Below are 26,488 nucleotides of genomic sequence, written 5' to 3' on the forward strand. Positions count from 1 at the left end.
ATATGTCTGCATTAAGTGCATAATAATTACATAAATTGCAAAAAAGTGCAATAAACTACAAAAAAATTGAAAATCGTTTTTGTTTTTTTAATATATATTTCTAGTTAGAGAAATTTAAGAGGCTTATCCCTCAAAACTGTAAATACAAAAAAGTTGCACAAAATAGTTTCCCACCACAGGAAATTTATTTTAAGTGTCTTCATGGTTTTATTTTTGAAATACACCAATTTTTATATACTGCAGGAAAAATGAAAATAAATATTATACTGCAAATTTGCAAAAAAGCAGCATATGCATCAAAATAAACTTTTTCCAGCAGTGCAATATGAGTCCTAAGCATCCCAGAAACGACACAGAAAGTCATAAAGTCAAACATAACTTTTAAAAACACCAGTATAGGCTCATGAGGCCCTGATGGTAAAAAACTACATTTCCGCGAAAATGATGTCACTTCCGGTTTAGGGTAGGTCATGGCGGACATGCGATAGTTCGGCTGACGTCTAGGAAGTGTTACAAACAGCTGATCGGATTGGCAAAGCGTGTTTCTGGAATATTATGTTTTTGTTGCTGCTTTTTATGCAGTTTTTGCAAAGCTATATGTGGAAGGAAACTGTGACCGAGGACAAGCTGATGGCATAAGATGTAAGTACAACTCCTCCTGTTTCATATGCAAAAAAAATTATTGCGCTAGCTTACGTGGTTGCAGAGCTACCGGGATTTAAAAGTAGTTGCGCAAAACGGAGTGTGCCCGCTCTGACCGGTTTTAAAGGGTTAAATCCTGGTCAAAAATGAGTCTAAATGATAATCCTTACAGTGTTACAGAGGACCAATAATTTCACCAAAAGGATTCAGCTAGACACAATGAATGAAGTTGAACCGAATAGATATTACCTTTTAAAAGGTCCTTAGAATCTCTTCGTTGTTCTGATAACAAACTGATTTTGGTCCACACACATGAACATGTGCACACATCCGTCTTTCTCCTGAAACGTCGAGGGACTCGGTGCTAATAGATGTTTTCATCAGAGCAGCACAGTTGTTGCCGTTTGCCTCCAGGAGACAAATCTTTTTAAGATCTCACTGTCTCCTCAACACGCATTTGTTTCCCTCTTCCGCATTTTAATGCCTCGGGCGCTCTCAAGTCACCGAGGCAACACATTAAAAGTTATGATAAGAAGTTTATTTCATTTAGCTTCTATCTCGCTGACAGAGCTTGCATCTCTTCCCCCTTAAAACAAATTGTGCTCACATTGAGGTTTTTACTCCACGCCTGTCGTGTTCGTCGTTTTCCACTGACTGTCGCGTGGATTTGCTTTGCGTGAATGGATCAATCAGACAGCGGTTTGTTTACTAAATCGTGCTTTAGAGGCTTTGTTTTTGAGCAGATATAGTTTGGCACATTGTGAACCGCCGCCTCTCCGCTGTGCAGTGCAATTGTTAACCACTCAGTTTGTCTCAAGGCTGCTCAGTTGAGAGGTGAGAATGAGTCATGCTGAGAGGAGGCAGCATTTAAAAGAGATTTTGACGAGATCAAGTGTGAGAAGTTCCTTACCACTAAACTCTTGTTGCCTCCCAGCGAACGTTTTGAAGCAGACGCGAGATCCTGCTGCACTTGTGAGAGCAGCCGTGTCAGTCATGAAGCTTTTTGAATGTCACTGTTCCTATTCTAAAGTTGTCCTCAGTTTAACGTGAGGAAAAAGTGCAAGTTTTACAAGACTGGCATGGTTATTATTTGTTACCTGGAGTCATAGCGGATGCCTGTTTAGACGTTCCCTACCGTGTGTTGTTTCTGCAGTCACACACAAAATGAATTAATGAGAAGTTAAGCAGCACATTAAGATGCCATCTGAGTAAAAATAACTGTGGATTACATATGGATGGCAGCTGCTTAAAATGTGTTTCCAATGACAACAGCTCCATTTTCCCCACTGTAGCTCACACATCACCTGTCTTGAACTTCCAGCTCTATGACAGCTGCGTTTTTCCTTTCCTTTCCTTTCCTTTCCTCCTTTTTCTTCATGTCAGTTTCTTTCCTTTATTGTCCTTCCTTTCTTCCTTTTTCTTATCCCCTTTCCTCTCATTTTCTGTAGTCCTTTCCATTACTTCCTTTTCCTATGCTTTTCCCTTCTGTTCCCTTGTTTTCTTTCCTTCTCCTCTTTTTTTTCCTTGTCTTGTCAGTTATTTACTTTTCTTTTTTACTCATCTTTTTACCTTCATTTAATATATTTTCCTTTCTTCTCTTTTATTGCTGTATTACTTTTATTTCCTTTTCCTTTCATTTTATTTCCTTTTCCTTTCCTGTCCCATGTCCTCTTTACTTTACTCGCATCCTTTTTTATCTCATATAAATCTCTCTTCTTTTCCCTTTTTTTTAAATTTCCTGTCTTTTTTCTTATTTGCTTCCTTTGTCTTCCTTTCTTTTCATTTTTTTTTATTTTCCCTCTCCTGTGTCATGTTTACCTTACTCACGCCCTCCCTATCTCACGTAAATCACTTTCCTTTTTACCATTCCTTTCTTTCCACTTCACTCCTGTCTTTTCCTTTCATCTGCTTCCCATTTTTCATCTTTGGCCTCACTTAGCTTTCCTTTCTTCTCCTGATCTCTAATCTTCTGTCCAATAGAAACACAGCCAGATCAGATTTAGGTCAGGTGTCACTTTGCTCAGCAGATACGAAGGTCATCTCTGCACCTTGTGCAATGCGTGTCTTTTACCAATGAGTCTCTTAGAAACGCCACTGTCACCAATCACTCTGCTTTTGTGAGTCATGTTTGTTATTACTCACGTTCTCCACAGATCGGTGCACAGATTGGACCCACTTTCTGCATCCAAAACATGTGTCATTTGTTTAGTGATCGACTGTTGACTCAAGTGGAATAAAGCCGCACGATCATGTGATCTATTGCTACATATCTTGCCTGGTGCCATCTACATATACCGGCTGGTAGCCTTTTAAATAGCATTCATCAGTACTCATTATTTTTACAGACAAGTTACAGTAAGCAGATCAAAAACCTTGGTGCACATCCACTGGGACATTTTTTGACACTACGAATTGAGCTGCTTCTCAGCACTGGACACTAGATGGATGTGCCACTAGTTGGTCTCAAGATAGATGATTGACAGGAAATCTCTCTAACAGCCTAGCTGGACTTAAATTTGACAGTCTGCTGCCTCAAACTGGAACAGCATGACAACTTGGTAGAAACTTTGTCTCATACTATGAAAAGAGTTTTATAGTATGGCCACTGACCCAGTGGACCTCAGATTGAGTCATGTAAATAACCTGTCACTTGAAATGTCTTACACAGTCTGGTTACACAGACAGTGAATGAAAAGCATAAAAATGATGGATTGTGCTGACATGGACATGATGTGGAGAATAAAGATTAGGAATGAAATTTTGGTATTTCATTCCCGGTGAAAAGATGGAAAAAAGTACTGCCAGCCGGGCCCTGGCAGCCAGTGTGTTTACTCGACTCAGCTGGGATAGAAATGACACAGAGAGACTGAATGGTAATGAGTCAGGAACACACTTGCGGCATCACAAACAAGAACGTAGCACAATACAAGAGTCATGCAGTATATATAATAACTGGCTTTATCGAGTTCTTTTATCTAGCTTTACACCATATCCCAAAGTTCACAGAGCAGAGGTTTCAAACATAAGGCTGCCTTATATTGCCATAAATAAGTAAATCAATATTGTTTGAGTGTGGCTTCCAAATTGCAATAACTGTAATCTGATTGAATGGGAAATAAGTGAGACATACTGATTATATATCAGGCTTTTTTTTTTTCTTCTTTCAAATCTCTTTATTTGGTTTTCCAGTGTTCTTTATCATAAAGGCAACTAAGATTCAAATATAAATGATTACATATATACGATAGAAATTAAACAAAGTGAAAACAAAAAAAAAAAAAAAAAGCAACAACAAACAACGAAAGAACGTTGGACAGAGGATGCTATTTATCGAACTACCAATGAGGCTCAGTGATCGTTTATATCTGTACAGTATTGAAGAGATCGATAAAAGGTTGCCAGGTTGAATGGAATTCCTCCAACCTCCCCCTTAGTAGGAGTTTAATTCTTTCCAGCTGCAAGTGTCTCAATACATCTTGTATTAACGCTGATGTGGTAGGAGGCACCTTTTGTTTCCAATTTAGTAGAATCAAACGGCGTGCCAGCAGCGTCACAAAACGTATCACATTATTTTGGGTGGCTGGTAGGTCTACAACAACCGGCTTCACTCCAAATAAAGCACAGATTGGGTCTGGCTTAAGTGGGTTTTTTTAGAATTTTAGACAAGATATGAAAGACATTATTCCAGTATGTTGCTATACAGGGACAATTCCCAAACATATGCGCCAGTGAAGCAGGTTGCTGTTTACATCTTTCGCAGGACGAGTTTACATTGGGGAACATTTTTGACAGTTTCAACTTTGATAAATGGAGTCTATGTAGCACTTTAAACTGTAAGAGTCCATGACGAATGGAAACAGAGGAAAAGTGTACATTTTCCGACATATCAGGCTTTTTTTAACGCTATTTTGCAATGTTGGTGCTTATCTGTCCAACTTGAGATCAAATTGAGCTGTGTTTTGCCCGTGAACTATAATGAGTTTGACACCACGGTGCATGTGCATCAGCTGTATGTGAGACAGAGAAATGTGTTTTATGATGTAATACGGGATGCATGCTTATCTGCACACCTGTGCACAGAAGATTCCCCAGTTTGTATCACTCTGAGGCTCATTTCCTCTCTGATTGGAGTTGTCTGGCTCCGTTATTGGATTCAATCACTTAATGCAGATACTTAAGAAGCTGCATTCATTGTCTGGTTAATACGAACCCCTTAAAACTTCTCTAAAATACTGCACTCAAACTTTTAAGGGCTAATTTGTTGATACTCACAACGTGTGTCAGCCCAGACACAGTCTTTGTTCACCGTGTAGCAGAATAACAAACAGGGTAAAGCAGCACTGACAAATTGAGGACAAAAAAGCTCCTTTTTGAGCCCCCTGCTCTCCTCTGTTCCCCTGTAGGTCCTATGCAGCTTATTCATAATTGAGCAGGGTGAGTTGTGCAGTGGCTGTCATGAATCCCTCTCTGCTCCTGTCATAAGTCTTACGTGGATAGGCGGTTATTAACGAAATTCTTTCACAGTCTTTAAAACAGAATTTTTGGGGGTGGGAGGGGGAGACAGGCAGGCATTATTACTCATATTAAAAATATAATTGTGAAATCTTTTTAGGGATTTAGACTGTAGAAGCAGATCCTTACAAGCCGTGATAAGAACATGATGTTTGTGCAAGTAGTTCAAATGTAATTTTAAAAAATGCAAATATACGTGCGTGTTGACAGAAAGTGTAACTCTACAGTCCAAAATAACAAGCTATGAAACTGAAAGTGTGCGTGGATCGTAGTCTGTGAGTCTGTCGGTGTGTAATTCTGTTACTCCTTACAATGCAGTTATGCTTTCCACATATGTGAGTGCTCGAGCTTCCATTTCTCTATTAATTTAGAAATAAAACGGCAAATCAAAATGCTAAACTGTGCACAACGCACAGATCTAACAGGAGTGCAACAAACAGCACAGCACGATATGGATGATTAAGCTGCCAAAACACTCATCCACCATGCAGGGAACCAACAAAACACCAGTTCTGATTTCAGCCACTATTAACAAAAAACTGGAGTCTGTGCTAGCCTGATATACAGTGAGAGAAATGATTATTTGGTCCCCTGCTGAACTTGTAAGTTTGCTCACTTACAAAGAACTAAACAGTCTTTCATTTTAATGGAGAGATGGAACCAAAAATCTGGGGAAAACACATTACTTACATTTTTATAAAGTGATTTGAATGTCACTGAGTGAGACAAGGATCATAAAGCACAGCACGACTTACTACTTGTTGAAGAAACCCTTGGTGGGAGGCACAGCAGTAATATGTTCACCAGGTCTGCACGCATCTGAGGGTTTTTGGCCCACTCCTCTTTATAGAAACTCAATAAATCTCTTGGGTTTCTTGGCTGCTGCTTGACAACTTAAAGTTCAGCTCCCTCAACAAATTTCCTACAGGGCTGAGGTCTGGAGATTGTCTAGGCCAATCCATGGCCTTAATGTGCTTCTTCCTTAGCCATTGCTGTGTTGCCTTGGTGATATGTTTTGGTTTTTTGTTGAAGGATAGAGATTCTCATCCAAGATTTTGCAACACCTGGTCCCATCAATCGCCTCGCAATGCGGTGAAATTGTCCTGTACCCTTAGCTGAAAGGCAGCCCTAAAGCATAATCTTCACACCCCTGTGCTGGTCTGTGGGGGTGGTGATTTTTGTGTCATACGCATTTTTCTTCCTTCAAACGCAGTGAGTCAAGTTGGTGACAAAGAGCTCGAGTTTATTGGAGCACTGCACTTTCTCACAAGTCTTCTCTGAAACATTTACATGTTTACTGGTAAACTTAAGATTGGGGACACTGCGAGTGTTCAGTCCATTACAGCTTAGTGTGTTACCAATGGTGTTCTTGGTGACTGTAGTCCCAACTGTCTTCAGATCATTAATAAGGTCCTCTCGCTGGTAAAACAATTTGAAAACACAGCTTAAACTCCCTCAGTGTGTATATGTCTTCCCATGATGTGCCTTTTGGACTGGAAACTGACCATTAAAGAGCTTGTTTTCTGTTTTTGCCGTCTGCCTCCTGCATTCTTCCAACAACGTTGTCTTCGACGGCTGCTCAAGATCACATATCGGGATCGCGTTACCAATGAAGAAGTATATCGCCGTGCGGGAGTAGAGCCGCTCCATGTCCAAGTCACCAAGCGTCGGTTCAGATTTGCCGGTCACATCCTTCGGCTACCGGACCCGAGACCTGCCCGTGTCGCGGTTCTGTGGAACCCGAAGAATGGAAAGAGACGGCGAGGAAGACCTAAAATAACATGGAGGAGGACTTTCCTTGGAGATTTACGTTCAGTCGAACTGTCATGGGATGAAGCAACAACTGCTGCGATAGACCGAGTTCGATAGTGCTCTCTTGTCGCCCGATGCGCCGATCGGCGCGGGAGGATCTAAGTCTAAGTCTCCTGCATTCTGGGTCCGCCTACAGCCACACTATGACAGCACTGAATCCACCATATCAGTGAAAGAACCCACATTTAGCAGGCTCTATGCAGACATCAGCATACTGTCCATTTTAGTTTGTACTGTGCAGACTTGCATCTCCACTACAAGGGCACCAACTGCAAAGGACTACAAAGTGGAATAAGAGCAGCCACTCATCCAGATTTCCAATGTGCACAGAGGAGTGTAATCTCAGCCTTAGGCAATCAAGACCACTTTCATGTTTTTCTCTCTCCTGTCTTGCATGCACGCTCACCCACACTTGTCTCTATTCCCGTCCCTTAGGAGTAACTACCCACCAGTTTTGGTTCAAAGCTGCCAATGGTAGCTCATTAAATAACAGTAAATAACAGCTGTGCTGTAACCTGCAACAAGTGCTAGATAGCCGGGTTTTATCCACGAAGCTATTGCCTGGAGGAATGAAATTACTTCTAATCACAACATAAAAAAATATCCGTCAAATTTCTTCTGGGTCACTTTGCATCTAATGATGCACAGTGTGCGGGGAAAGCAGTCTGACTGCTGAATAATACAAATCTCAGTTGGAAAATCAGACAGAGTTTAAAAATGCATGCGCCTCTATGTCCCTGTCCTCATCTCAACCTCAGGTAGCTGTCTGCCTCTCTGCTCGCATGAGCTCAGTTACATAACAAGGCTTTGACTTTTCAACAATTTTCAAAACCAAAATTGGAAAAGTAAAACTGTCTGCCTCCGTTTTGATTTCCTTTTTGATTTCCTGCCTTTTGCTGTATGTTTCCACCTTTGTGCAAACCTCTTCCTCTAGCAACAGGTTACAGAGAGCTGAAAGCAACCTCCTGTGCTCTATCGATTGATCTCTTTGATGTGATTAGTTTCAAACCGGAGAGATGGAGGTTTTGTTGAACTTGCACTGAGACTCTGAAGCTTTCAAAACGTTGTAAGCTTCTGTTGTGACAGCAGTTCCCTCTGGTTCAGAGTTTTCTCTTTGTGACATTATATTGATCCTCACTACCTTTAAATGTTAGATATCCAAAATGAAAATTGCTGAGAAAGAAAGAAAGAAAGAAAGAGTGTTGTGCAGAAGTCTTGAGCCTTTCTTTTTTCTTTCTTTCTTTTTTTTCTGGACATTGGCTCAAGGGATGAAACAGACCACATTTATACAAAAACCAATTGCATCCAAATTTGAACTTTTTGGTTTAAATAATCAGTATTTACATGAGGTTGAGAGAGGTGCAACAGTAAGTGTTGGGGATCTTGTCAAAATAGGTGGAACACACACGTTTTGATCCATCGTCTGCAAAGCATCTGATTGGAACATGAAAATGATCTCAAACACACTGCAAGTGCAGTAAAAGCATATGTGGATAGAAAATCACTCAGGGGAACACTGACAGTCATGGATTGGCCTCCCCAGACCTCGTACCTCAACCTAATTGAAGTGGTGTGGGATCATCTGGACAGGGAACACAAGAAAAGGCAGCAAACATACAAAGAAGAGCTTTGAATGTCCTTCAAGAAGTCGGGAGAACCATTCCTGAAGGCTAGTTAAACAAATTACATGAAATTACAGGCTCCGTTGAAGATTAAACACCAAATATTGACGTTCAAGCCCATTATAATTAAGTCTATTTTTGCCTTATATAATGTGTCTTCACATATATAAATTTCCTTTGCACGATGCTTTGTGTGTTTTTGCATAGGGATAATAGAGAACCGCTGATGCTCCATATGACTTTGGTACAGTTTTTTCCCTCATTATTTAGGTTTTCTTTGGTTCTGGATTCTGGCCGCCACCCGGCACACAATGCAGCCGACCCCTATGGCGCCTCCTGCGGGTGGTGGGCCTGCGGGAGAATGGGCCCATGTCTCCTCTTCGGGCTGTACCCGGCCAGGCCCCATGGACTAAGGCCCGGCCACCAGACACTCGCCCTCGGGCACCCTTCCCGGGCCTGGCTCCAGGGCGGGGCCCCGGTAACCCTATCCAGGGTAGGGTAAACTGTTCCCTCGATGTTCTCTTCATAAGGGTCTTCTGAATCGCTCTTTGTCTGGTCCCTCACCCAGGACCAATTTGCCATGGGAGACCCTACCAGGGGGCAAAAGCCCCCAGACAACATAGCCCCTGGGATCCCTAGGACACACAAACCCCTCCACCACGATAAGGTAGCGATTCACGGAGAGGATTCTGCTTAGGCTGCTGCCCCCGCGACCCGGCCTCGGATAAAGCGGATGAAGATGGATGGATGGTTCTGGATTCAGAAGATTCATAAATCTGGAAGCAGGTGGCACCTCAGCTGGTCTCCAAAAAAGCTTTTGTCACCATATTTGTGAGAAGTTCTGTTATATCTGGATATGGAATGCTTGTCTATAACTATGAGGTCAAAGGTGAATCCTAACATCTCTCTTATCGCATATGTAAAATGTTTGCGGAAGATTTTTGTGGCACCAGAAGCAGCCGGTTCTTAGCATAAGCTAGAGCTTAAAAAAGAAACATCTGTAGGAGTGGAGCTGGAGAGAAATGAGCTTACATGGCCTGAGGAAACACTAGCCTAACAGCTTCACAGAGCTGTGATTCAGGTTTTAACACAGAATGAGTGGCACTGAATAGAGATGGTCGTTCTGGTTATGCTGCATCAGTTTTTAATCTATTACTGTCTCGTATGAGTCTGGCAAAGTTACAGTGCAACCCTAAATGATGCGAAGTGCTCCTTTGGTGCAGGTGGTGATAAAGTATACGCAGAAGCTTTTATGTGTCAGTCATCCTGAATGAAACTGCCAGTAGGAAGAGTTTCTACTGTCAGTGCTCAAGGGTGTCATATTTATGTTGAATTAGTGTAAGCTCCCTTGCCACTCTTGTGGATTTTTCTTTCATGTGTGTGACTCCATTTATCCGTCCATCTATCCATCCATCTGTCTGTCTGGTTCTCAGCTCCTGGCAACTGCTGGCCCCTCAGTGCCCTTAGGTAAACACAGCTGCTACCCTGCATCTGCAGACAGGAGTCTGGTCTACCGATAAGATTTCATCAGCTCCACTTAAAATGCTCTTTCTCCCAAGCCCTACAGGACCTGAGTGATTCTCAATTATCTCGGAATGAACCAAATGAGATTCCTGCTTTGCAAAAAGTATTTTAGACTTTGAAGCCCTGTTGGAATAGGATTTTTACGTCCACCAGCTAAAACAATGGTGCACATGTAGGATATAGGTGACTTAAGTTACCTCTGGCTGACACAGGAATCGCCTCCCTAACCAGTACTCGAGAGCATCCTTCTTGCAAGATTTAATTTTCTTCGACCTCCTCTCAACATACCGTTTTTCCTCTTGATGTCAAAGTGGTTGTTATTATTTGTGGGTAAAAAAATCAGAGCACATAAATAAATTGTTCTCAAAAGGTCCTCTGTGTTCTGAAATGAAAGGAAGAATGAAAACAAGTGGAAGGACTCGAATGTCAGCTTAACTCTGAAATCTGTCATTTTATGAGGAGTTTGAGAACGGACGATTATGACACAAATACTCTCACTTAATAGTATAATAACAAAGCATTTAGAAGACAGACTGATAAACAATCTGTACGCTGTAAAAGCGATTGAAGATTGAAACGAATTTGAAGAGATCTTCTAGTAATAATTTAGGTTTGTTCTTTCCAAACTGTCCGTATATGTCACAGGTTGCCGGGGCAAGCCGTGTGTGGATTATTTATTCACTTACTTTCCTGCCATAAGCTAAATGTAAAGAGTGATGCATACAGTGTACTAAAAAGAAATAAAAAATGAGAAGGGCATGAAAGTCCCCTGTATTTTGGATTTTGAGGTGTTACTGTTCCAAAATGGTTACTTCTGCTACTGTCACGGTTCTGGGTCAGTTTGACCCAGTATCTTGAGTTGTTATGGTTTGATTTATTTTTGAATGATGGATTGTTCTTTATGTTTCTCTGGTGCTTTGTTGGGTTTTATGATGAATCTGTGTTTCAGTTATTTTGATGTGTTTTATGGATTGTTTTCTTGTTCTCTTGTAGTGCTTGTGATGGTGGTGATGATGATGATAGATTATTAGTTTCTTGTTTCTGTTTATCCGTGTTTAAGGATTTGTTGTTTCATGTATTGTTTGAGTTGCATGTGTTATATTCTGTCTGCGTCTTTGTTTAGTGGGTTCTTGTTTCCTGTTTTATTGTGAAGGTCTGTGTCTCATGTGAGTGTTCAGTTCTACTGCGCCCCTGTCTCGTTAGTCCAATTTCTCCCAGCTGTGTCTCCCTCCTGTTTCTCATTCCCGGATTACCTCCCTGTGTATATAAGCCCTGTGTGTACCTGTGCGCTCTGTCACGTCGTGCCATCAGAGCATGCCTGTGTGTTTCCGGTTCTCAGTGGTCGTTGTTCTGTTCATGTTTTGTGCTTTGCCAGCAATAAAGCTGTGGTTTTCTGTTGAAATTTGGCTTCACAAGTTCTGCGTTTGGATCCTCACCTCCGCCTGCCGCACACAGAGCCCTGACAGCTACTAGCTTTTAAATACACACAAAACATAAACAGATTTATCTAACATTTCTTATGAACAGCTATTTATTCTGGTCTGATTAGCTTCTTGTTGTTTTTGTGGTTCCAATCATGTGATGCCACCAGGAAAGTTTCAGAGGTCGGCACCCGTAGCATGGCTGAAGGGTTTCTTTTGACTCTTCTTTACTTTCTTTCCCCAAATGTTTCCAGTGGTGATGCTAATCTAGCCAAGCTTCCCCTAGATTCTTGTTGAAGGTTTTAAAAGTTTAACTCTCAGAGAAAAACTTTATTTTTCCAAAAAGTTAAATCCTAAAGTTGCTTTAATGATCAAGAACCTTAGAGGCTACACCGTGCTTCAGATGATCTTATTTATTCTCTACTAGTCTTGACTTTCTGTTCAGGGTTCTTATTGTGACGAGAGATGTCATGATCCTACTTACATAAGGAAGCAGAGGAGAGGAGAAAAAGTATGAGGAGAGGGGAAGTATGTGGAAAAAATAATTAGAGGGGGGATGAGGGTTGATGTAGAAGGGCTACAGATTGGCTGCCAAGGCCTCGGTCCTTGATTGCAGCCTGCTTGTCTGAGAAGTGTAGCCTGTTTCCTGCCACTTACTTCCCCAAAGCTCGGTGATTGGATGGGATGGGAGTAGCTATTCCTGTCTAACTTAAATGCAAGACCATTCCTTTTAAAAGTCTGAACCTGCATTTTTATGCGCTTCCATCGAGCCTCTTTGTTTTCTTGATTGGGCATCGCTCAGTCCCAGTGTATCCCTTTGTGGCGTATTGACCATGCACTGACCCATAGACTGAAAGGATTTCACAGATTTACAAATCAATGTGGAGTCAAACACACAAAGTCCTGTCAGTGGAAGCCTTCCAGTTTCCTGGAAAGCTAGCTTCCAACAAAGTCTTTATTCCTCTCCTTGTATTTTTTCTCTTCCTGCTGCACATGGAGCTGAGTATGGCACGAGTTTGAAGTATGAATAAAAAGAAACATCTGACTGGACTGGCAATGTTTTCCCAAAAAGCAAGTAGCCAAGGAAAAACACTAATTGGACGTTCCTTCAAAGAATAACAAAGATTATGCAAAGAAGTAGTTGGAGACATTAAACACACATCTCAGGCTTCCCTACCTCACTGCACAAACAAATCGGATTATAGTGTTAGAGTGGAGCTATTTACTGAATTGAAACCTGATAAGATGAGCAATCAAAGGAGATCTGTGCAGGTAGTGATGCTGGAAGTATAATCACAGCTTGTGTGGGCAGTTGTTTCCCTGCTGAGCTTGGTGTGAGTGTCTGTGTGTCTAAGGATGTTTCTAAGTGCCTCTTTCTACTAGGAACTCTTATCCCATCATGTATATTTGCTTGCTTCATGCTCTCAGCTATGATCCACAACTCAACTGAACTTCTGTATGGCGTGATCACAAGACAACATGAACTGTATTTCATTTTTTAGGCTAAATTGTTGTTAACAGTGGATAGATCGAATTCAAGTGATGCAGATGTAACTGGAAAGGTTCAGTGTGGAAAACGAACGTGCAATTACGGCAGTATTATGAGACGCAATCACTGCGCTTGTGGCTCACTGGTAGCCCGCTGGCTTGTTTTTCATTGCCATCCCTCTTTTTCAATATCTCATCTGATTAAATTACAGCTGGGTGGTGTTCAGCTGAGGAAATGAAGCTGTGTGTTTTGCGAGTTTGTCTGAGAGTCTGTGCATAACCCTTTTCTTACACTGTTTGCTTGATCTCGTGGTATTCTGTGGGGAAAAACCAGTCAAGAAAAATACACAGCGTTTCTTTAATTGATTGCACGTGAACGTGTGTTTTATCTTGCCTCCATTCGGCCATTAGGTTTCAAACCTCTTGGTAGTTCATTTGTGATTTCCTTGTCGGCTAATCAGATAAGAGTCCCGTGGTCTGCTCAACGGGGATCAAAAAATCAACCTGTGCCATGGACGTGGCTTGGACCATAAACACATCGCTTTCTCTTTATTTTCTCTGTGGAGAACTTCCTTTAAACATTGACTTTAAAAACAATAAGAGGGCTGCTTAGAGAAACATATAGTGGCTGTTTGAGCTGAGGAAGCTACAGTAAAGATATATTTTGCATAACCTGAACACATTTGCTAATGAGTCCAGCAATTTAGAATTTTATGATCACAAAAGTGGACCCATGAGCACATGATTACAAAACAGTTATGCAGTTTAAATCTGGGCAACAGCGACTGAGATTGCCTGATTTTTTAAAATCTCTAGTAAAAGTCAGTATGCAAAACTTCTGGAATCCTATATTTCCCAGAAATCAGCTGGTCTAGTAATTCTCATTAGTGGCCCTCTGTTTCAATAATAACCAAATCTTTTGTGTTAAAGTCTAATATTGGCTCACTTTGTCATTTTGGAGAGGAATTTTGTCCCATTGTGTAGATTCCCAGTCATGCAGGTTGACTGGACACCTCTCACCCAAGAAGCTTCTTCAGTTCCCATGTTGTCCCATTCTTGTCTGATATACCATATTTTTGGGACCATAAGGCGCATTAAGCGAAGCAAAACAGGCAGATAAAGTAGTACTAAAACATTTTGACAGATTTTTGAGCACCATGTACGCATACACACATAAAATCGGTTTGAGGTCAGTAAACACAACCAGAGTACAGGCACACTGGATTATTGGGGCACGCTGTCAATTTTGGAGAAAATGAAAGGATCTTAAGTGCACCTTATAGTCTGAAAAATATGGTAGTATTCTAGCATCTTGTTTCATTGTGCCCCAGATGTTTTCAGTTGATTAATGCAGGGCACAAACATCATGGATGTCCAGTACTGATTTTAAGCCTTGCCCAATGTGCACAGAGATTTCTTCAGATTCTCAGAATCGTTTGATGATATTATGTACTCTAAATAACTTGCTATTTAAAGTCACAATTTTATGTTGAGAAACATTATCCATTTATTTATTAACCTGAAATAATTCCACAACTTGTAGATATTGGGGTTTTTTGCAGATTGGTGAACCTCTGCCCATCTTGACTTCTAAGAAGCTGTTCCTCTATAAGTTATATCCACCAACTAGGGGTACAACAATACTCGTATCGCTATTGAACCGTTCGATACAGTGCTTTCGGTTCGGTAAGCATATGTATCGAACAATACAAATTTTTTTATTTATTTTATCAATTTTCCTTCTGACGGTGCTGTCTGTGTTAAGCGCTCAGTGGATCTGCGCTCGACAGTGCAGCCTAGGCGGAGTAGTCGAACGCAGATTCACTGAGCGCAGGGCAAGCTAGCGAGACAGAAGTTAAGCTCTCCTTGCAACATGGCTAATTGAACCTCCCCCACCCTCATTCAGATCTGGCGTTTGGAACTATTTTGGTTTTCATGTGAGGTATTACTCTGAAGGTAAGCGCGTCATGGACAAAAGTAAAACAGTATGTTGGATGTGCCACGCAATGCTCAATTACATTGGTGGGAACTAGTGCGTTAGCGCAGTTAGCTCGTTAACGTGTTGGCCGTCCAGCTGCACGCATGGGCGATCTGCGGTAGCTCGTTAACGGAGATTTGCCGTGTTGTGGCGTTAACGTCATTTCAGATTAACGCTGACAGCACTAGTGGGAACACAAGGAATATGACTGCACATTTACGCTGACATCATCCTAGTGCAAAGACAAGTGGAAGCAGACAAAAACAACAAGCAGGCATGCTACAAACTTTAGCCGAGTCATTTAGACAGCCATTAGCACATGATTCTCCTTATGGGGACCTGATATGTTTAATATGCTGCTGAGAATATAGCCCAGAAGAAGCGTATAGTATAGCTTTTATTTTGGAAAGAGACATTTCTCTTTAATAAACTCTCTTTTCCAAAGATGAGTGATTTCTCGATCAGAGATTTATTTTTTTTATTACTTTGTTGTTTCAGCAACATTAAATTTAAAAACTGTACTTTTGAGTTAAAATATATATTTAGAATTTTAATAAATGACAAATTAAAAAGGCATGAACATTTTTTTATATCGAAAAAATATCGAACCTTGACACCAAAGCATCGAACCAAACCGTGAATTTTGTGTATCGTTGCACCCCTACCACCTACATGAGATATAGTTGGAACAGGAACTTAGTTTTCCAGTCTTTTGTGGCCCCATCCCAACTTATTTGAAGTATATTTCTGCCTTCAAATTCAAAATGTGCTCATATTTTATCATGAAAAGTTTGGAAATGATTGCATTCTGCTTTTACACAATTTCTTTGTATTTTGGTTATTTAGTCAGACCTTATATTTGTGGATTTTAATGCAGACATTTTTATTCAAAGTCCAGTTTCAGAGGCTCAAAAGTAACTGGACAAACTAACTTAGTTTTTAATATAATGACTGTTTTTAATACCTAGTTAAAAATCCTTTGCTGACAATGACTGTCTGAATCGTTTTCTTTCTTGAGATGTTCTACTTTATTGCAGACACCTTCAGGTGCTGCTTATTTGTGCGTCTCTCTTCAGTATTTTATTTAATAGTCGAAAAAATATGCTCCAGTGACGGACTTGGGAATTGAAGAATATCCCATGTTTTTGCTTGGAGAATTTCTTGGGTTGCCTTTGGATTATGCCTTGAGCTATCCATTGGTGCTACACACCACTGACTAATCAGTTTTGCGACATTTCGCTTAATTTAAGCAGAGAGTATACCCTTGTACACTTCAGAAGTCATATGTGTAAATGCCTCCACCATGTCTGGCAAATGATGTGATCTGGATCAGAAGTTGCTCCTTTCCTTCTTCACTTTATGGTTCCTGTCATTCTGGTAAACTTTGGTTCCCTCTGTCTGTTTCTTTTTAGATTTTTTTTTGGTGAAGTCTAACCTAACCTTCCTATTCTTGAGTCTAACCAGTGATTTGCATCTTGTGGAAAACACTTTTCATTTCTTTCCATAAATGCGATATTGTGGTTTTTCATAACTAAGAAAAGAAATCAGTCTTTGGCCACTCCAAATTAACAATCTATGATTATTTTAGTTATTTTAGTTTTTCAGTCTAATGCAGGCCTCGGTCACTTGCACAAGTTTAACACTTGAAATCAAGTCCAAACCTTCTACAGTATCTGATTCGTCTGATTCGTTTGTCATTAAGTAACTAGAAAACAATCCTCAATATTATGAAACTGCCTGACAGTTAATTATTTCATTAATGTTTAGCCTCTGATAATACGAGACCGTGTATGAAAGTATGATTTTGTTAAACCTTCAAAGTCTGAACAATCCCATAATGACATATAAATTCATTATGGTGCCGGACAGAGGCAAAACTACAAAAACATTAGGGGTGGGGGAAAAAATCGTGATATTTTGTTTGCTAATAATGTATCGATGCAGGGACAGCAGAAATCGATATTTTGTTACAAAAAAGGTTTTTGTGCTCTGACTTCAGAGCATGTTGATCCTTTTTCTGAGCAAGAATCCTGACATTCCTTCACTGTCCAAATGTGTTTAACTTGTTTGGCAGCAATAAACATGACAGTTTACTTATTTTAATTTAAGACATGTTTTATTTTAATTAAGTTTAAAACTTTTTTATTTAATGTAAAATTATATTTTGTTTTAATTTACTTTCAAATTCTTCAGTTGCTGAAGGGGCTGCATAGTTTTCATAAACGGCATAGTTCAGAATAGCTATAATTGTACCAGATGGTTGCGTTCAGTTAAGTTGGACTAGACTGTAATACAAACCGTTCAGTTTGTCAACAATAAAACTGAAATGAGAGAAAGACTGAGTGTGAGACTTTGATATTAGATAAAATGAATATTGATAAAGTTTACCTTTATGTACAGAATCTGAATATCGCAAAATATTTTTAAAAATTGCAATAATATCGTATCGTGAGTTAAATATTGTGATAATATCGTATCGTGATAATATCGTATCGTGGGATGTATGGTGATTCCCACCTCTAAAAAACATGTGTGCCCACATGCATACAACAGTGCTTTTATTACTAAGGTACAAGCTCCCTCCTTATCTTATGCATATACAGGCTTGCTATATGAAATTAGGGTTGAAGCTCTCATGTCAGTGTTGGTGAACATTCGATATACTTGGATAAAATGTGTTATAATTATTATTTGCTTACAGGTCCAAGTTATCATTAGCATAAGATTGTCATAATCGTGGGGTTTTTAAAGGAAGCTGGGTAGAGATGGAGCTGAGCTGGTGTTATTGCCAAAGCTGAAACCGTGTTTAACAAAGCAAAGCAAAACCAGTCACATAAAACTGAAGTGATGTGTGTTTTCTATCTAAAAAACAAACCTCCATAAAATAAGTGCAGAGCTCGTCGAGACACGTCTGGAAAGGACGTAGGTGTTTAATTGAGCCATGGTGCGTGATTTTTTTTAAAAACGTCACGAATCATAAAAAGCTATGTTCTTGATTGCTTCACGCTGCTGTGAGAATTGCTTCCAATCTCTTCAAAATAAAAAGATGAGGAGAAGTCTTCTGTGAAAATGTGGAAAAACAGATGAAAGTTAAAAAGCCTCTCGCGGCATCTCAGGTTTGAAAAGACTCAAAGTTGATGATAATATCCTCCAACGAGGGCTGACAGGCTCCCATTAAAAGGTAGGCTTAAGTGTGTTTGTGTGTCAGCGGGAGCCTCCTTTACAGAGTCTGATCTGCTTGTCAAACAGCAAAAGGAGATGTTCACTGGTCCAAAGTCCTCCCACACACAGCTGCTCCAAAATACTCAGCTCATATGTGCAGGCTCATGCATCCTTGTTTGTGATACGTTTGTATTTTCTGCCAGTGTTTGCACAGTCACTTGTGTATCCTGATATTACCTGTGTGTGTGTGTATGTTCAGACTTGTTTGTCTGATCTGTTAGCACTCTGGATGTCTCCCTCTTCATCCCAGAGCCCCATGCCTGTCCAGCCATTCTCTCATCCGATTAAGACTTCTCCTCCCGAAGGAATCACTAGTCTGCGTGCGTTGGAAATCGCAGTCTGGCTCAGATGATGAGCCAAGTAGGACTCTGTATGGCCAAAGCCAAATTCAGATATTTGCTGCATCCCACAGTGAGATATCCGCTATCTGAAAGAGGAAAATGGCACTAAGAAAATAAGGCAAATTTGCATGTTTTTCCAAAACATTCAAGAGCAACAGGACGGCATCACTGGAACAAACAAAACCTCAGCATCTTGTGTAAGAGATCTTCGCTTGGTCACATGGTTGCTTCCGCTATGCCTTCCAGCTTGAGTGTGACTCATGATGCTAACTTAAACACTAAATCAGAAATCTGTTATGGATAACTAATGGTGACAAACCCACTGAGTTTCCTGTGTGCGGTTTGAAAATATTTGGTGGCATTTTTTAATTAGATCATAGTTAAGCTGAACGTTGTTCCACTCGTGTTAATGAGAACGGTTTGACATTTTTTAAAACTGTGTGGTTGACAACACACTCATCTATATGTGTTAAATATTAAAGCAGCAGCCAGCTAACGTACTGTTACTTACTGTTCAACTGCTGATGAATGCAAATATCTAATTAGCCGATCACATGGCAGCAACCCAGCGCATTTAGGTCCAGACAACCTGCTGAATTTTTTTTTTTGAGATACTGTCTCAGCCTTGTTTTCCTCATAGCGGTTATCTTATCTTGTGCTGCGTGCAAAAATCATTTCTGTACCTTTGCTTGTGTCTCTCAGATGGCCTGGTGATCTGGCGGATGCTGACCTACCCCCCAACCCGACGAGCCCTGGTGGTGGGCTGTGGTCTTCAGATGTTCCAGCAGCTTTCAGGAATCAACACAGTCATGTGAGTGGAAACATCTCCAAACCTTTCCGTCGGGTCTGGCGCACAGGTCTGATTTATTCTGCTTGTTCTCCCAGAGCAACAGACTTTTGTAAAATTAAACAGAGCCTGCAGTGTTCAGCATCAAATGAGCAAATAGATAAGGCACAGGTGTCGAACTCCAGGCCTCGAGGGCCGGTATCCTGCAGGTTTTAGATGTGTCCTTGATCCAACACAGCTGATTTAAATGGCTAAATGACCTCCTCAACATGTCTTGAAGTTCTCCAGAAGCCTGTTAATGAACTAATCATTTGATTCAGGTGTGTTGACCCACGGTGATATCTAAAACCTGCAGGACACCGGCCCTCGAGGCCTGGAGTTCGACACCCCTGCTTTAAGGGATGCTGATACGTGCCGTATAGCCTTACAAAGCCAGTGTGTCAGTGAAGGGGTCAAGGGTTCAGGTTTTTCCCTTTAATTTGTCAGCAGTCTGTAACTGCCTACCTTAGAGACCCTTTCATGTGTAGTATACTGGAAAAAATTGACCTCTGATACTTGAGGCGGTGTCCATGTGTCATCTTTTCAAGAGCTCGAACGGCACAGCCTTTATTATTTCTACATCGCATTGGCGCCGAAAGGGAAAAGTTCAAGTGTGTTTTTATCAGTTTTGCCCTCAGAGTTAATGAAAACAATAACGATGCACGACACACGATGTCACATGCCTCGCCTCTCAGCACCGGAGATCTCAGACGGGTGCATTCGCTTCAACGACACGCTATTAAATCACGAAACATTTCTGTCATCTGTCGCTTCACGTCGCCCGGTGGGGAGCGAGAGGACTCATTGCATTACTGCCCACTTGCCTGCAAAGGGATGGACCAGCTTATTCTTTTCATCTGAGGGGATTGTGTCATCGGTCCCTGCCTCGCCTCCCTTTAGAGATGAACTATATTGCAAGGCTCCGTAAACAATCTGTGGATGTGTGCTGTTGCTTAGCAACCACCGGAGGTGAGAGCAGCAGGATAAGTGTTCTCGTACGGGCGTGTTTGCACACATGTGACTAAATGAACGAAATGTGACCCAATGGACTTTGGAGTCTGTGCAGGCGCGCCTGTGTGGCACGTGCGTGTTTGTGCATGACATCTGTGCACTCGCGTGGTTGTGTGTATGTAAGCGGGGGCGCGTGAGGCTTTAGGTATGGCCGTTTGCCCGTGCGTGATTCGATTTTGAGAAGTAAATGGACAGAAATGTGAGGAGAAAGGATGATAATAAAGCAGCGGCGAAACTCTGGATGTCTTTGAGCGGTTGCTTCTGTCTCTCTCGCAGAGAGATCTGGTTACTGAGTGTCTGCCTCTCTTACTGTATATTTATCTTCATCCCTGTCACCAACATTATGAACAGCAGAGCGGACAAACTTAATCTGTCATAGCTCTGTCCCTATCCACCTTTCTGACTCTCTGATTTATGTATCTGCCAATCTTCTAGTCCTCCCAAAAAGGTCTACCTGCTAGTTTATCTGTGTCGAGAGATGACCCAATTGCAGCGAGCGTCATTACATCCTCAGCTGAGACTGTTTCGGGCCTGTTATGTTTACAGATGGCATTAAAATGTGTTTTCCTGCCTGCAAATTGAAATCTGATTGCCCTTTTGTTTGAAAAAATAAGTACTGCGGCTTACTGCGGTGATAATGACATCACTCAAAATTGACATTAAAGACCTCACGCTGGTGACAATCAATTTTTTGATGCCAGCGTCTCCATTTCTGTTGTTTGCTTTGTTTTAGCTTCGCATCGTTTCGTGGATGGAAAAGTCCCAGAGACTGATCAGATGCAAGTTTGCACGGGTTATAGTTATTTTCATCTGCAGTCAGGCTGATGAAATCGCCAAAGTACAGCCCAAATCAGAAGAAGCAACATGTTTAAGAGAGAGAGTCCAACGCAGCAGATGCACAAATAACAACAGTTGTCTTGTGACATAGCAAATGAATCGAATCCGTGGGCCTCTTTCCCACTCGTCCCAGATGTGTTCACTCCAGATGTACGTGTAAGGAAGAGGACTCCCTTACTATATTTATTTATATTATATTATCTGTATAGCACTTTAGAGCACACCTTTCACTTTATTAAAAGCACCTTATCAAGCACTTTATTTAGCATTGCACTTTAAGCATGGATTTGCACACAAGAAGTTTAAATATTTATTGACTATTTATTGGGAATTTTAAAATCAGTTAGTAGCCTTATTCCAGATCCTGCACAGCTGCTCCTCGTCAAGGAATGTGGTGGTTGTCTGTCAGGAGAAAAGAATGGTAATTGTGTGGATGCCCTCAAAGGGCTTCCACACTATTGAGTTCCTGTTTCTCTTTATTCTTTATTATTCCTCTAGTTGCTTCCGTACGTTTTTTGCCGATTAACTACTCCCTCAGTTTTCAGCCGATTTTCTCCATTCAAACTTTAAAAAATTCTGCTCTTTCTGCTAATGCCAGCTATGACTTTTGGTGCTCATAACTTCTATACTTTTTGAGATATTGAATTTTTTTTGCAATATTTTTTTCCCATTTCTGCCATATTATCAGTGGCCTCACTGATTTTCCTTGCCGGGCTGAGCTGTGTTTTAGCTCAGCGAGATGAGCATCCGTTCTCAGACTGGGAGGCCGGGGTTCAAATCCCGCTTATGGCTACATTTCTTTCAGTTAACAGTTAAACTTTTTAAACTCTTTTCAGCAGAAATTTAAATTTTTTCACCACTTTTCAGCACAAATCCCATCTTTTTCAGCTGTTTTCAGCAAAAACCTCTTTTCAGCAGAATTCTGCTCATTCACCTCTTTTCAGCAGAATTTTCAGAATTTTCACCTCTTTTCAGCCCAAATTCTGCTTATTCACCTGTTCTTTAAAATTTTCAGCCTTTTCACCTCTTGTCAGCGCAACTTTCTGCTTCTTTACCTCTTTTCAGCAGAAATTCTGCTGATTCACCTCTTTTCTGCAAAGTTTTCAGCCTTTTCACCTCTTATCAGCACAATTCTCAGCAGCTTCTGCTCATTTCAGCAGAATTGTCCGTCTCTCCACCTCTTCTTTGTGAGAATGACTTTGGCTCAGTGAGATGAATAGCTGTCTTGAAAACAGAAGGGCCAGGTTCGAATCCTGCTCAGGGCAATGTTTTTTTTAACACTTTTCAGCAAAAAATTCTCCGTCTTTACCCCTTTCAGTAGAATTTTTTGCTTTTCAACACTTTTCAGCAAAAAAAAATCTGCTTCTTCACCTGTTTTCAGCCGAATTTTAAGTTTCTTCACCGCCATACAACTTTTTGCAACTTTTCAACTTTTTCAGCTTTTTTCAGCAGACATCTTCAGCGTTAAGGCATCCACACAGCATTTTCGCAGGAAATGCAAATTTTTCTAGTTGAGATTGTGATTAAGGTTTACCAGTAAGGAAAACTAATGCAAATGTGTGTGTGAAATCTAGGGATAAAAGTGGTGCAAATAAGTGTAAGATAATGATTACTCACCTTTCTTGCCTGTGTCCTCTTCAAGGTGTTTGGGCAAATGTTTCCCTGGGGGTCCAGACACCATTTAAAGGTTCTGGGAGAGACCATTGGTAAAGAGAGTGAATCTTGTTGTGCTTGGGTTTCTGGGTTTTTATAATACTGGGTTTGGTGTAACATTAAAGTGTGAAATATTTATTAACCCTTTAAAACCGGTCGGAGCAGGCACGCTCTGTTTTGCGTAACTATTTTTAAATCCCGGTAGCTCGGCAACCACGTAAGCTAGCGCAATAATTTTTTTTGCATATGAAACCGGAGGAGTTGTACTTACATCTTATGCCATCAGCTTGCCCTCGGTCACGGTTTCCTTCCACATATAGCTTTGCAAAAACTCCATAAAAAGCACTTGCAGCAACAAAAACATAATATTCCAGAAACACGCTTTGCTGATCCGATCAGCTGTTCGTAACACTTCCTACGTCCATCAGCACAAACTATCGCATGTCCGCCATGACCTGCCCGAAACCGGAAGTGACGTCATTTTTGCGGAAATGTAGTTTTTTACCATCAGGACCTCATAAGCCTATACTGGTGTTTTTAAAAGTTATCTTTGACTTTATGACTTTCTGTGTCGTTTCTGGGATGCTTAGGACTCATATTGCACTGCTGGAAATAGTTTATTTTGATGCATATGCTGCTTTTTTGCAAATTTGCACTATAATATTAATTTTTATTTTTCCTGCAGTGTATAAAAATTGGTGTATTTCAAAAATAAAACTATGAAGACACTCAAAATAAATTTCCTGTGGTGGGAAACTATTTTGTGCAACTTTTTTGTATTTACAGTTTTGAGGGATAAGCCTCTTAAATTTCTCTAACTAGAAATATATGTTTAAAAAACAAAAACGATTTTCAATTTTTTTGTAGTTTATTGCACTTTTTTGCAATTTATGTAATTACTATGCACTTAATGCAGACATATTATTAAAATCTAGGCTGTAATGGTTGTATTGATGTATAGCAACTTGAAATGCTCCCAAAAATGGCTCCACAGCATGTAAAACTATAATATAAGCTCTGGCGGACTTGGTTCTATGGTAGGTCTTAAAGGTTAATATGTAAATGTGAAATGCATTTGTTTATTCTTATTGATATATTGTATACTGTGGTGGAAGGTTGGGATTTAAGAATTTACCCGAGAGTGGAATAATGGTTAAGTCTGTGACAGCTGAACATATTTAAGGCTGCCAGTTGTCATTAGAGGTGGATTTTTGTGCTGTGAAGCAGCTCGACGAGTTAATTGTTGTAAGGAGAGCTGTATTGGAAATAAATGCTTTTTTGTTCCACTACACTTGCCTTGGTCCATCTCACTGTGTTTCCAGCCGCTAAGGGCCGCCCTGTTACAGTCCGTGTGGATAAGCCAATAATAAATCACTCGGTTGGTGTGTGTGTTTGTGTTTTTCGTATCCAAGATATTGAACTCGAGTATGTGAATTTAAAACTGTATAATCAAAAGCTGTTGTTATTTTAGGGCCTGTCTTTGTGATGTCTCTGTAGTGTTTCAAAACCACATAAGACTAAGCCATGGTTATAATATCAGCAAGAATCCATCTATTTTGTTGTCTCCTTATACAGCTCAGAGTCACAGGGGGTTACCAGCTATCCAGCTGCGATGACAGTTCAATTCAGTTTTATTTATATAGTTCCAAAACTGTTGCCTCAAGGCACTTCATACTGTAAGAGAAAGGCCCGACATTAATGCAGGTTACACCCTCAACGTGTTTCCAGTCCTTCACAGAGAGACAGACGACCGTGTAGTCGCACTTCCAGAGATCATTTACAATCAGCAGTTAAATTAACATGCATGGCAATGTCCTTTTCCAGCAGGAGGTCCACACAGGAACCTCCTTCCATCTAAAATACTAATCAAAATGCAGCCATTGGACACTGTAAAGGTATGAGTAAATGAACAGTCAGTTTTAAGGCCACTGTAAAAGTTTTTTTTACACCAGACCGATAAAATATTTCCTGTGTTATAAAATTAGCCAATCAGACCGATTGTGTCATTTTACTGGACAGATTTTTCAAATTTTTCGAAAAAGTAGACCAACCAGATCGCTGCATGTGGCAGCAAGTGCGCTTGTAGCTCAAACACAGTCAAAACATCAGGACCAGCTCATTGTTGCTTAATGTCAACTTTTTTTCACCGTGCGTTTTTGAGGGCGAATTTTTCACAAAAACATAACGCTTTAAGTGTGTGTTTACGTTACATGACGAGAAAAAGAATTAAGAAATGTTTACATTTACTGTACAAGGAAAAAGGATCAGATGCCAGTGACGGCCTACTCAAAAGGAAATAAGGAAATAATTTTTAGCACACCCATATGGAAAAGAAATAGTAAAAACTTATATGATTTACTCATGAAAGTGGCCACTTTCTCATTACTTTCATATATTGTTTTAGTAAGTATCCAAAACATACAAGTTTCATTATATAATTTTTCAAGGGATCTTATATGTGTTTTCACTCTTGTATGCTTTTCATACAAGTTTCACACAAGACAGATACAAACTTTATAAGATTTATATATACCTTTTCCATATGGGCAGAATCACAAAAACAAAAGGAGAAGAGATGTTGCAGTGGTTGATTTGTTGGTATAAGCTTGAAAGTTCATAATACTCACCGTGCTCGACATTTTAGCTTCACAATTATAGATAATACCAGCTAATTGCTACAGCTATGGAAGCTAGGCGTTTGTCCTTTTTTGCAAAATAAAGGGTAACTGAATAATTCAATTGTAAATAACTAGACCAGCCTTTTTAATTGCTGTAGTATGTCATTATAGAGTTATAGAGGTGCCACCTGCCCACTTTTTTAACCACTTATAAAGTCAGTATAAAGTGCACCAGTGTACATATTTTGAAAGGTAAAGGATCTGGGTTTAGAAGACACTGTTTAACCCAATTTGGGTGTTAAGTGTCTTGTCAAAGGACATTTTGGCACATAAACAATAGGAAGGAGGAAGCAGGGGAGTCATGAGCCATGTATCACAGGTGAACACCCAAATAAAGAAACAGCAAGGTCTACTTGATCTACAGCTTGGTGTTACAATTCAAAACAGGCCTTAATTTTATTAATTAGTACATTTGTTAGGGCTTCAGAACATGTAGTGAGAACTGAATCCTGATGATGTCGTTCACAGTTTTAACCTGGGAACTAACTAGCCTCACACACTGGGCTGACAGAGGAAAATGTGAATCGGGATGATTGATATTAGGTGATAGAAACAATCTGCCTGCTCGCTGAAACTGAGGTGAATAATAAAAAACTCAGAGGGTTGCTGGATGAGGCGAGGACAGACTACAGAACGTAGAGAACAAAACGAAAGGGGGAGAACACAGCTGTTACCATGACAATACTCACCCTTCAGTGATGAATATAATGTAAAGATATGAATGATTAAAAACTATATTTGATCATCTTCCACCATACGGAGCATGGGCTGCTTTAACGACAGAATGTGCACTGTGTGTTGAGTTATTGCTGACGCCTCCCGTCACTCGTCATGTGTGCTGTATGCTTTGCTAGCCTCCCTGTCTACTGCCTCTTTTGTCTACCTTCAGTGAAGCTGCCAGGCTTGCCCCATTAGCCGGCG

General features: G+C 40.4%; 1 protein-coding gene across 1 annotated transcript in view; it reads left to right on the forward strand.

The window, feature by feature from the left end:
• The window catches only part of slc2a13a (solute carrier family 2 member 13a), a 99,960-nt gene that overhangs the window by 42,997 nt on the left and 30,475 nt on the right, over positions 1-26,488 (forward strand). The window contains exon 4 of the mRNA XM_087831145.1: positions 19,265-19,373. Within this exon, the coding sequence (XP_087687271.1) occupies positions 19,265-19,373 (109 nt within the window). The remainder of the gene's footprint in view (positions 1-19,264; positions 19,374-26,488) is intronic.

This window comes from Neolamprologus brichardi, chromosome 17, assembly GCF_056152115.1.
Source record: "Neolamprologus brichardi isolate AB-2024 chromosome 17, ASM5615211v1, whole genome shotgun sequence".
Lineage (NCBI taxonomy): Eukaryota > Metazoa > Chordata > Actinopteri > Cichliformes > Cichlidae > Neolamprologus > Neolamprologus brichardi.